Below are 12111 nucleotides of genomic sequence, written 5' to 3'. Positions count from 1 at the left end.
CAAACCATTTGATGATTCTAAGACATGCTTTGTATTAGTTACACTGAGATATAAGGGCACAGGGCTGCTAAAATAGGCACAGAACAACACTAGTTAATCTCTACAGAATTCCATTTAAGACTCATGTTATGTAATTGCAGATGTTTGTAATATAGACAGCTTTGATAGATACATTTTAGATATTTACCTTATTATAACTCTTATTCTAGAAGCAAAAATATTTTCTTTAGCAGATACAAAGGTGACAGCTCAGATGTAAAAATCTTTGACTTTTTTAGGCAGATCAGAGTTTTACTGTGCTTTAGGCAATATATTTCATCCACAATATCACATTTATAATTAAAATCAGGTTTTCAGGAAGAAAATATATGACAGGGATATTGCTACTGCAGACTGGAAAAGGATTTCTTTATTTACATATCCAAGATGCTTGGAACAACTTAAAAAATATGACCAAAAATATTTTCTTAAAATCCTGTTCTGGGAAATATAATGTATGATAATTACTTTAAAAAATATGTTGTTAGAAGTCATTAGAGGGAAAGGATTGAATTTTCTTACAACATGTGAAATGGAAAAGTTGACTGTTTTCCAAAAAAAATTCCTTTTAGGTGAAAATTTCACCGAAATTATTCATCTCCTTCCAGATTGTAAACAACTCTTGGCTAACTGCAAAAGCTGGATTTGTTGGTTACATGTTCTGCTTCATCAGTATGCAAATCTTTTAGTGACAGTGTATACTAGAACTCTGAGCTTACAGCTACACAGAATGAGCCCCTACCACAGGTCACAGCTAAAGCTGTACAAGAGAAATATATGGGGATGTTAATAAAGACAAACAGTAAACTGACGTCTGGTGAACTTTGATATTTAGGAAGAGCATTATTGGTATAGTGTGGGGACCTGTCTTTGCCATGAAGACCTACTAGAGTTCTAATTTCAGCTATGAAAAAGGCCAGACAAGGCTGTCCCTGATTCAAACTATGTCATTCTCCAGCAAAGCTGAGTAGGAGTCTAAAATATCTATATGACATAGGCTTACTAATCCACTAAATCTATTGTGTTGACCTCCAAGAGGCCAACAAGATCTAACCACCACACTTTGTAAAAACCCTTACTATTGTTACTTGCTGAAGACAGGAGAATGCTGAGTTACTTGATTTCTAAAAGAGTTCATAGTACCTTCTGGTTGAAGTTCTTTGGCGTATTTTTTTCTATCCCACTTTATCTACAATAGAGGTGAATAATGCTAAAAGTAGTATCGTTAAAATGTAGAAATGTAAATCCACTACAGACTAAGATGAGCTAAAACCAAATGACTCCTAGCTTTGCCATTCAATAGGCCTGTAGTACTGTCCATCAATATAGGAGTGCATAATCTAAACTGGATTGCATAGATTTCCTACAAAAATAAACATAAAAACATCTCTATTGACATTCAATACCTTGCAGATATTAGAATTTGCAGAAGAATAATGGAGAAGATGATAATGATGAAGAAATCCTTCTTTAGAACTGAAATAAAAAGATTAGCATATTAACTGTTAACTATCAGTCATATCAGTCTGCTTCCACAGAATAGGAAGAATTATGTAATACTATATCTTCCAGGCTGATTGCAGTGAACTGTTCACCATCCGCTGGAGAACTAACACTTGCAGTATTGTGGTTGTGACTAATGCTTAGAATAGTTTTTCCTGTCTAGGTCATAGCTGCAACATGCTGAGTGTGTCTAAAAATCTTACACTGGGCCCAGTGAACTTATCTTGGTCAAGTGTCTGTGATAAGTTGGAGGAAGCCATGGTTGTGTATCAATTGAAAATAACTGCTGTTATTACTCTAAATGAAAGTCTGATTTAAAAACTCCAGGCCTCTTGACAGTGCTTTTTAGGAATTATAGATGTGTTGTAATCTCCCCATAAATATTTGCTTACTAGCTTTGCAAGTCTTCAAAGAATGCACTAATGATTATAATTGGCAACACATAAAAAAGATAAGCAATCTCAGTAAGCCAATTTATTTTCAAACCTTGCATCCTACTATACTCTGATATTGGATAGATATTGTCATTGGGCTTGTTCCTTCCTTAAGCCTGCCTGAGAAGGACAACATTTGGTGGAACCATTGCTTAGCTTTAGGTTCAAAGCTGTTCTCAGAATTTTTGGCACAGGCTTAACGTCACTGCCTCAACCCCACTTGCACATTAAAACTCATAGGCTCAGTCCTTGTCCACAGCCTGATATGTCCAAGTGTGAACAAGACTATTTATCTTCTTGAAAAAATAAGGTACTTACACATCTGTACAAGCTATGAATTTCTGTTTTCAGGGCCATAGTAAGATGCCTACAAACTTATGGAAACCTTGTAGATATTCTGATTGGCAGATAACAGCCAAGAGAATATATATATCTGCAGCTCCACTAGAGTATTGGGCATTGTCGCATATAAAAAGATATTGTCTACTGATCTCTCTGATTGCCTCTATAAGTATCCTTTTCTTGAGTAAATAAGCCTGTGCCATTTTGTATCAAAAATATTTGGAAACTGGTTTCTGTTACATTCTAAGCACAAACCATTTTTAATTTGAAAAATTACCTTTCAGAGTTCTTTCTAGAGGTGTGGCCATATTGTTCTGGAGGTACCTTAGAGGCACTACTGATCCTGTGGCGACGGCCACTGACTCATTTTCTGACTCATGCTTCAAAATCATTTAATTAGATGAATTTCTTCTTTACCTGTAGAAATCATGCCTGATAATTTTGAGCATGGGCCTCTGCATTGAATTTTAAAGAATGAATTCTCAACCTGTTCCTTCTTTGCTATTCCTCATATAATTTTGGGCACCATCAGTTCTTAATGAACCTTGCTTCCTCCATCCATTAATGAACACAAAGAGAATTTTACTGTTCAGAAATCTGATCCCCAGAAAAAATGACTGGGTTACCACTCTTGATTTCAGGAAGAGGGTAGATTTTGCAAGGTATTTAGGAAGCTGAGCAAAGGGATTTTTGTGGCTTTGCCTTTTCTGCTACTTTTAAAATGACAGTGAATGTTTGTCTCAGTCTGTTTGCATAACTGAAGAAAATAACCTTAATAACTAAAAGAAAGTTTTAAAAAATACCGGGTTATGTTGCAGTGCATTTTGGGAGGGGTTCCCTAGGGAGCCTCCTTAGGCTCTGGGTTTGTTGGTGGCAGCAGGCAGGCAGTGAGGCTCTACATGGCTTCTGGGGGTGCCAGTTAGAGGAGGATTTATTGGAGGTCCCATGCTGGGGAGCAGCATGGTTTCTGAGGGAAAAAGGGAGGGGGGAAAGGGGAAAGGAGGGGGAGAGAGTAGGGAGCAGGGGAGCAGGAGCAAGAGGCAGAGAGCCAGAGAGACTGAGAGTGAGATTTCTCATCTCCCTGCACAGCTTAAGAGGGAGATTCAAAATGGGTGCAGAAAAGGGCTAGGGCCAATGGGATTACAGATACATGATACTTCAGGAGAGGGCTACAGATTTGGAATAAACTGTACACTTTCAAGGGGTGACACAGAGCATACCATTTCACAGAAATGCAACAGGGTTACACTGTCAACAGAGTTTTATACTTTCAAAACTTTTGAAATCATTGCCAAAATTCCTAAGGGGCTACAACACAAACATGTTGAGGTACATTTTGGTCCTTCATCTACTATTTTGGTCCACTTGCAGACAATTTAACAGCCTCATCAATTCTAATTTGGGAACCAGTGGCTTAACTATGGCTGTCAGTGAGTAAGGAGGCCACAACGGGAGTTATGCTGTACTGAGTGCAGTTAAACACCACTATAGCAGTTCTTAGTGACCAAAAGTCAAATTTGACCTGTGGCATGAAATATTTTGGAACATTTACTTCAGAAGTGCTGGTATGGCCCTCTTAACATCTTGTGAGTTCTCAGTTATCCTGGGATAATTTAGTCAAGTTAGACAAACCATGTCACACACAAAATAGAAAGCCAGTTTAGATCTGGAACTGTCTTGCCACAAGAACAGGCCAGTACTGTCCTGCTTTCAGAAACAACTTTGATCCACATGGGTCAATGCTGAATCCAGCAAAACTTGTAGGATACATTACTTAGTGCAGAACTTTTTAAGTAGTCAATGTAACATGCATTCCAGTTGATACCTTGTCATCTCTGTTTTCCAGTATTTGGCATTATTTGTAATATCCCAGTCTGTCATTATAATTGATTATACAGAGATGATTCTGCTTATAATTTGTTTGCTTTGTTTTTGAAGGTGAACTGAAATCTGGGTTGCTGGACTTCCTCCTCTTTGGCAGCTTAATTGCTGCTGTGGATCCTGTAGCTGTTCTGGCAGTGTTTGAAGAAGTCCACGTCAATGAAGTTCTATTCATCATTGTTTTTGGAGAATCACTTCTGAATGATGCGGTAACTGTGGTAAGTAAATTATATATCCCAAAGTCAACTCAACTCAAGGGGATTTCTTCTGATGTGTGTTTTCCCCTTTTCAGAAACACTGTACTCTCTATGTCTACTCACGGGCTATTGTAGTGCAGCTCATTGTGTTTTCTGTCTTGCTTACAAACACTAGATGTTTGAGCATGAAAGCTATTTGGAGCTGCTAAGTGACATAAAACACACAGTCCCGGGTTGGACACTTCAAATAAAGTGTCAGGGGTGCATGTTCTATTTGCCTTTGCTGTTTAAATAGGGCTTTCATGACTTAATGAAACTCGTTCCAGGGATTTTAAGCCTTCTTTTGCTGTTGTTTTTCAAATGTGCATACATTTTTCTCCATATTTTCCAAAATTCCATAATTTATGTGCATATCTCAGCCAGTGAGAGAGAAAGAATACTCTTCAAAGTGTTTATGCCTGCTCTCTCAGTTTTACTTTGATCAGATATTTATCAAGCAGATATATAACAAAGAGCCAATTTGGAAAAAAAAAGTATGACATTTTAGAAAGTTTTTGCTTAGTTGTTGTTTTTGGTTTTTGTTGTTGGGGGTTTTTTTGGGGTTTTTTTGGGTTTTTTTGTTTTTTGTTTTGTTTTGGTTTGGTTTTTTTGGTTTTTTTTTTTTTTGTGTTTTTTTTTGGTTGTTGTTGTTGTTTTTCAAATTTTTTTTTACTTTAGCAAGTCCTTAATAGACTTTAAAACAGCAGCAGAAATTTGGGATTCCTTTATTTAGAATGAAACACCTTTTCTTTTCCTACATTTTTTTCTCCCAGAATAAAATTGTCAATAGTTTTGTAGTGCAGTGTTAGTGGTCAGAGATCAGGAAGTCTTAAGGCAGAAAGATGCTATGCAACCAAGTTGCTGTGCAGCTTCACTTTTGGATCATTTCCTATTCCTGTACCTGCCTATCTGGAAGGAAGGGTAAGATATGTTCACAAGGCTCAGTGACTTAACTTTTTGCAGCCAAGGAAGCAAAGCACTCCAAGGTCATTGGCAGCAGCCTAACTGTTCACATGAGTTTGAAAATGACAGTATGACTTCCAGAGAAACTTAACTGCCCTTGGATATCAGTATCATTAGTACTTCTGGGGTATTGCCAGAAACAAATATTGAAATAAACCTCTGATGAACCCAGGTATCAACATCACTGGCTTTCAGAAGGAAAGGAGTTTTTGTTACTGTGAAATGAACACAAACAGTCTACAAATAAAAGAAAGTTTGATTGTTCATTGGTAAAATCCAGAAGAGCAAGTATAATCCAGAGCTAGAAAGCACAGCCTGTGAGAAAATTCATAACAGTAGAGTTACTACTTTGAAAAAGGAAAGACTGGAAGACAGAAGAAAGTGGATGGTATAACGTTCTTTAAACATAAATATGTAAAAGACTACTGCTACAGAAAAGAACCTGTATACCATGACTGGGTGAATACGATAAGGATGATCAAGTTCAGCTGCAACAAGGAAAGCTGAGAAAGCCATAGTAAAGTCCTCCTTCACCACTAGGGGAACTAAGAGCAGATTAAATTGGCATGTCTCAAAAATTATGCTGACATAAACCTCCTTAGTCACAGGTACGGATAAGGTGAATTCTTTGCTTTCAGCTAAATCACTGTCAATTATTTTAAAAGTTTAAGTACAATTATTATATTCTATGTTCAACTTATTTCAATTCAGTATCTTATTATTAGCATATTATTAGTATCTTATTATTGTCTTATTAAGTACCTTATTTATCTTATACATGTGAGTAAATCAATCTTTTAAATACCTGGATTTTACAGCGAAAATTGCATTAGAAAATGCATCTATATGTAACAATGCTTTTTATACATAAGGGACATATTAGAGTGAGAAATGTAATGTTGTGAGGGTTTTCTTGTTTGTTTAGTGGTGGGGGTTTTTTTGTTTGTTTGTTCTTGGCCCGCTACATTTCTTTTATTTTGAGAAAGACAAAATTCTCCCCCCAGACAGAATTTCCCTCAGTCAAATACAATTTCAGACTTTATAATGTTGAGGCCCCTAAGGAGATTATTTTAATAGGCTCAGTTCAGGAGGAATTATTAAATTAGTCTACTCTTCTTCCCAGGTGCTGTACAATGTGTTTGACTCTTTTGTTGCGATCGGTGCAACGAATGTGACAGGGATTGACTGTCTCAAAGGCATAGGTAAGTAGAAGTGAATTCTGTATCACACAATTGGTGTATATATGCATTATTTTAAACAAAATATTATTATTATGCAATTGACAACTGTTATTTTTAAGCCCTTTCCATTATTACTCATATTCATACACTTACATGGCATAGGCAATTGTCTTAAGAAAATAAATAAATAAATATACCTGAATATTTGGGAAATTTAATCAGATCTGTTTTCTTTTGAGAAGACTTAGATGTGGAGTTCATTTGTTGAGACCACCAAACCTGACAGCTATATATCTTTTCTTTGTATTTAATAACATTTCCTTAATTTCAGCCTGTGCTCTCCCTGCACTCCAGGAAAGCCACGATTGCATACAAGCATTGCCACTCCTTATCACTGATCACCACCAAGTAATGTTTACCAGTAACTATCAAAAAAATTTGCCTGAAAATATAGTCACTATTTCCCATTCCAAGCATTGCATGAAACTAAGTTATATTATGAATAAATGTTCTAATAGTGACTTTGCCATATTCTATAACATGCTTTTGTAAAGACTTTTGTTTACAGAGCATGGGAAAAAATATTACAAGAAATATAGTGGGTTTGAATAAAAGTAAAATGATGAGGCTTAACAGAAGTAGCCTTGTTTTTCTACAGCATTCATGTACCAAGTGCTCAAAAGCCTTGAGCCTAGAAATGAATATGACATGTCCTCCAAAATTTTTTTGTGATTTACTGGCCATTTGCTGTCTCCAGAAGAGAGCTAGTTCAAACCATTATATTTCTACGGTTTAAGCTGTGTTAGGTGTTTTGTTTTTCAGTGTCATTCTTTGTGGTGAGCCTTGGTGGGACACTGGTTGGCATTTTCTTTGCATTCCTGCTCTCATTGGTCAGTCGTTTCACCAAGCACGTGAGGATCATTGAACCTGGATTTGTGTTTATAATTTCCTACCTGTCCTACCTCACGGCAGAGATGCTGTCTCTTTCCGCCATCTTAGCGTAAGTCTCTTTTTATTGCTGCCTATGAAGGGGATGAGAATGGAATACGGTTTTAAAAAACATTGAAAGGAAAACCTAAATTATAGGGGATAACTATTGAATACAACACTCATTAAGTTTATGCTGGATAATACTATATTCATACTGCACTAGATTGTAGTTAGCAAATACTGTCATCCAGCCTTAAAAAGGAATGCAAGTTTCCCAGTATCTGCTGAGCAATGTGAGAACTCCTTTGCAAAATACAGACATGACTCATTCCTCCCTGTTATTAATAATACTTCAGTCTTAACATTTGTCCATTGGTGCTGACATCTTTCCCTATAATTTGAAACTAAAGCAATATTTTTCTAAGGCACTGTGTGAATGCCACTATTCTCTGTTCTCTCTCTCTGTTTGGCTGGCCATAAAGGTTTGCCTAAATGTTGCCTGTTTTGGCTTGAGTACCTCTCTGGCCTTTCTTCTCTTAGTATCATTGATTCATGGCATACTTTTCTTCTCAGTTTTGCTTGTCATGTTTGTAGATGGTACAGTAAGTGTATTCAAGGTCTGAAAATCTTTCTGAAATGGATCATTAGTTCAAGATTATATCTAATGTAAACAAGGTTTAAAACAAGGTTTGCATTGAAAGCAGTACAGCAACCTAAAGAGAATTACAGTCTGTTGTGTTCTAATGAAATACTGTCTTCAGGCCACTTGAGGTCACATCAGCATGTATGTTTGAGATAGGCTTTTTACCTAGGGTAGACTCCACAAGTGTAAATGAGTGTATCTTTTCTTAGGAATTAATGGCAGGTTTTTATCACTATGTGACAGACAGATTGAAATAGTATTAAATGTTGCAACAGATATTTTTCTGAACAGCTCCTTCTTTTTTCTAGGATAACCTTCTGTGGCATTTGCTGTCAGAAATATGTCAAGGCTAACATATCTGAACAGTCTTCTACAACTGTAAGATATACTATGAAAATGATGGCCAGTGGAGCAGAAACTATTATCTTCATGTTCCTGGGTATTTCAGCTGTAGATCCAGATATATGGACTTGGAATACGGCTTTTATTCTGTTGACTCTAGTCTTCATCTCAGTATATAGAGTTATTGGTAAGAGGGCGACCTTCCTGTTCTTGCATTGTATTGCTGATGCAATTGCATATTTTTTATCCCTCTCCCCCAAAAATATTTGGAGTTCCAGGTTTGTTCCTTTTAAAACGTTCAATTTATTTTAGTTGAATTTATTGTTGGGTTTGGGTTAGAGCAATAGAGTAAGCTCTACAATAAGTTTCATCATATGCTGAAAATATGAGAGGATTTCATTTTTGACGAAAAATCAAAAGCCCAGCATTTAACACGAGTCATTCAGTGGCTAACCTTTGTTGACCCAGCAAATGGTATTGGCAAAATCTCCCAGTAAAATGGACTTTATTCTTTAACTTGCAGCCTAACAAAAGATGTGACTCTTGTCAGCTGTATCTTTCCTTCAGTGCTTTCATTTTGGCACTAAAGAGATTGTCTTAAGCTAATGTTATGGTTGACTTCAGGTTTTAGGCACACAGTGATATCAGAGCATACATAATTACACTGCAGGTTTTCTGGCTTAAGAAATAATTCTCAGGGACTGATGAAAAACTGAGTAAATAAGGCTGGGGCAGGTAGGGATTACCTACTGTCAATTTACTGGGTTTATAGAAGTTTGCAAACATTTCAAAATACCAACAATGATTTGCCCAGCTACGTAGCTCTGCTATAGTTTTGCTAAAAATGGCAAAAAAGGTGTAGAATGAAGTACCTGTAGAGAGTAGCACACACGGCAATTTGGTATATGTACTTACACCTGGGAATAAGTTAAACTAGCTTATTTGCCTGTTTGTCTTTACTTACATTTAAATGACATGTCACACTACACGTCTATCTAGCTGGTAGTTTTCCTAGATTGTGTTCTTATTCTGTCTAGAAGCTTCTGAGCAGAATGAAGTGCCTAGCTCCTTGCCCTCCTTTTCTAAAGTCTGCAAGCATTGTTCATTTAGCTGCCTCTCAGTAACTGCTAATGTGCCTGAGGTGTCTGAAAGAGTTTTCCTTCTTGTCTTTGACACTTTCTGTATTCCTCAAATGAGTGGTTAACCATCCTGTAATAGATGTGACAATAAGTAAATAGTAAATATTCAGCAATAAAAATAAGCACGAACTAAAGTAATTGATTTTAGACACTGACAAATTACTAAATACCTGCTGATACTGTGCAATTATTGACATAATTGCTGTTCTCATTCCCTGGAAGAGTCAGATTGGTAGCATTTCCAAGGCCCCCTCCTCCGGAGGCCCTTCTTACAGTAACAAGACACTTCTCTTGGCACAAGTTCAAAGTTCTCTGAAAAAAGAAGAATCTGTTTTGCACTGGTTAACAGCTCTGGCCTGTTGCAGTGGGACACACATGCCATGCCAGCAACAGGAGTGGGGAAACTGTTTTCCCTCTGTATGGTGGGAGTTCTGGGATACATTGAGACCTCTCGAGTCTTAGGTCTCCCGCAGCAGGCAGTACCTCACATGTAGGTCTGAAGATAGTGTTAGCATAACTAAACAACCCTTCATAAGACAATGACTTAAATGTCATTTTCAGTGATTTGCAAAGGGCACTACACTTACTCCCTAAATCAATGCTGTTTTAACCCATTTCTGTTAACTGACCCTGTGGATATGACCAGTTACAGTGTTAGAAAATTTATTCTTAATGTATTTCCATGCTCAACACATGGCAGAACTTTCCCTGGAGTGCCTGTGCCAGTGGGCAGCACTCTCAGAAGAGCTGCTGGCTCACAGGAGCAGCTTCACTTAATTCCTTTGGCTCAAAGTAAAGAGAAGCCACTAAGTGGGCAACACAATGATAAGACGGGGAAGTAGATGGCGTAGATTATTATAAAGGCAGTCTGGTGGCGCCATTTCTGTTACACACAGCTGGGATACTGACATTCCATAAGGGCGTTTCTAGACATGCTGACATTTGTTTGTTACAGGTGTTGTTATACAGACATGGATTCTTAACCGCTACAGAACTGTCCAGCTGGAGATAATAGACCAGGTGGTGATGTCGTATGGTGGACTACGAGGAGCAGTTGCTTTTGCTCTTGTTGCACTTCTGGATGGGAAAAAAGTGAAAGACAGAAACCTGTTTGTCAGCACAACTATCATTGTTGTGTTTTTTACTGTTATATTCCAGGTAATTTAACTTCTTATGCATGCTTCTTGCAAGGAGAAGGAGTCCCCCAAAAGTACTGAATGCTTAAAGCAGTTCTCAGTTGAAGGTTGCATATTGTTTCACTGAACTAAAAGCATAATTGAATTTGTAATTTTAGTAACAAAGATCCTATTTTATGTTTTCATGTGGGACCACATGGGGCAAAACACAATTTCCTCTGTGCTAAAAATTGTTCAGTCTTAGCTGCTTGGTATTAATAGTCAAGTTAATATCTGATTAAACATCCTTCTCCTCATGTGAATAACTATAGGGAACAGTGCTTTTAATGGCCAGATACAGTCAGTAAGCCAAACTATCTGAGCCTCAGTCCTTGTTTTGAAATGTAGCAGCAAGCAGTGGGACAAGAAAGTTTTTAACATCCAAACAAAAAAGCACTTTCTGGATGAAAAAACAGTAATTTAAATGAAAATATGTCAATTGATAGCAACTTGCAATATTTTCTGAAGTGTATTACAGAAAGTTTATTGTGTTCACAGACTTCTGATTTGTGGAGAAAATACCACATTCAGTGGCATAAGAAACACTTCTACTCTTCCACCACCATATTTTTCCTACAGATGATATATTGTTCCACTGCTGTCTTTTCAAAACTTTGTAATAGGAGCTGAGGGTACTGCATTATTTTAACTTCTAGAAGGAATAGAAATCAACTGAGAAAGTATAAGAACCACCAAAGAACACACAAATGTGCTTTATTTCTCTTTAACCAGCTGGAGGAAAGTCTAAGAGGACTTCCAAGTACTTATTGTCATGTTTCAATCCTTAGGGCCTGACAATCAAACCTTTGGTACAGTGGTTGAAAGTGAAGAAAACTGAACACAGAGAACCAAAACTGAATGAGAAACTTCATGGCAGAGTAAGATATTTTAAAAAAACCCTCATGGTATCTTTTGGATTTTTACAGAGCACCTTAAGAGAAAACAAAATTGTTAGTGAAAATGTCTGGTTTTGTAAGGGAGTGGATTATCAAATTTCAAGAGCAAAATCCTTCAAACATTTCAAAAGTTATTTTTAAGTTGCTGTTTCTCTTTGGTTTGAGTCCTGTGAAAGGATATTCATATGAAAGTTCTGGTTTTCACTTGAGAATTCAGTGGGGCTGGGAGTACTGGGGAAACAGCACAGATGGAATATGTTTCTTTCTCTTCATCTAAAAGAGGAGAATGATTGATGATTGCTAGGGTAAAACATGTCCAAATAAATTTATTTTTCCTTCTCAAAAAACTGTTAGTTTTTGGAAAAGGTATGAAAGCAGGCTTTTTAGTGTGCTTATTACTTAGAAAG

General features: G+C 36.9%; 1 protein-coding gene across 1 annotated transcript in view; it reads left to right on the top strand.

The window, feature by feature from the left end:
- Positions 1–12111, top strand: part of SLC9A3 (solute carrier family 9 member A3) — a 51237-nt gene that overhangs the window by 25813 nt on the left and 13313 nt on the right. The window contains exons 3-8 of the mRNA XM_063404807.1: positions 4257–4417; positions 6522–6600; positions 7402–7579; positions 8461–8681; positions 10589–10791; positions 11597–11686. Coding sequence (XP_063260877.1) covers positions 4257–4417; positions 6522–6600; positions 7402–7579; positions 8461–8681; positions 10589–10791; positions 11597–11686 — 932 coding nt within the window. The remainder of the gene's footprint in view (positions 1–4256; positions 4418–6521; positions 6601–7401; positions 7580–8460; positions 8682–10588; positions 10792–11596; positions 11687–12111) is intronic.

This window comes from Prinia subflava, chromosome 1 (assembly GCF_021018805.1).
Source record: "Prinia subflava isolate CZ2003 ecotype Zambia chromosome 1, Cam_Psub_1.2, whole genome shotgun sequence".
Lineage (NCBI taxonomy): Eukaryota > Metazoa > Chordata > Aves > Passeriformes > Cisticolidae > Prinia > Prinia subflava.
The sequence above is the reverse complement of the archived record's forward strand: the minus strand, read 5'-3'. Positions and strand labels throughout refer to the sequence as shown.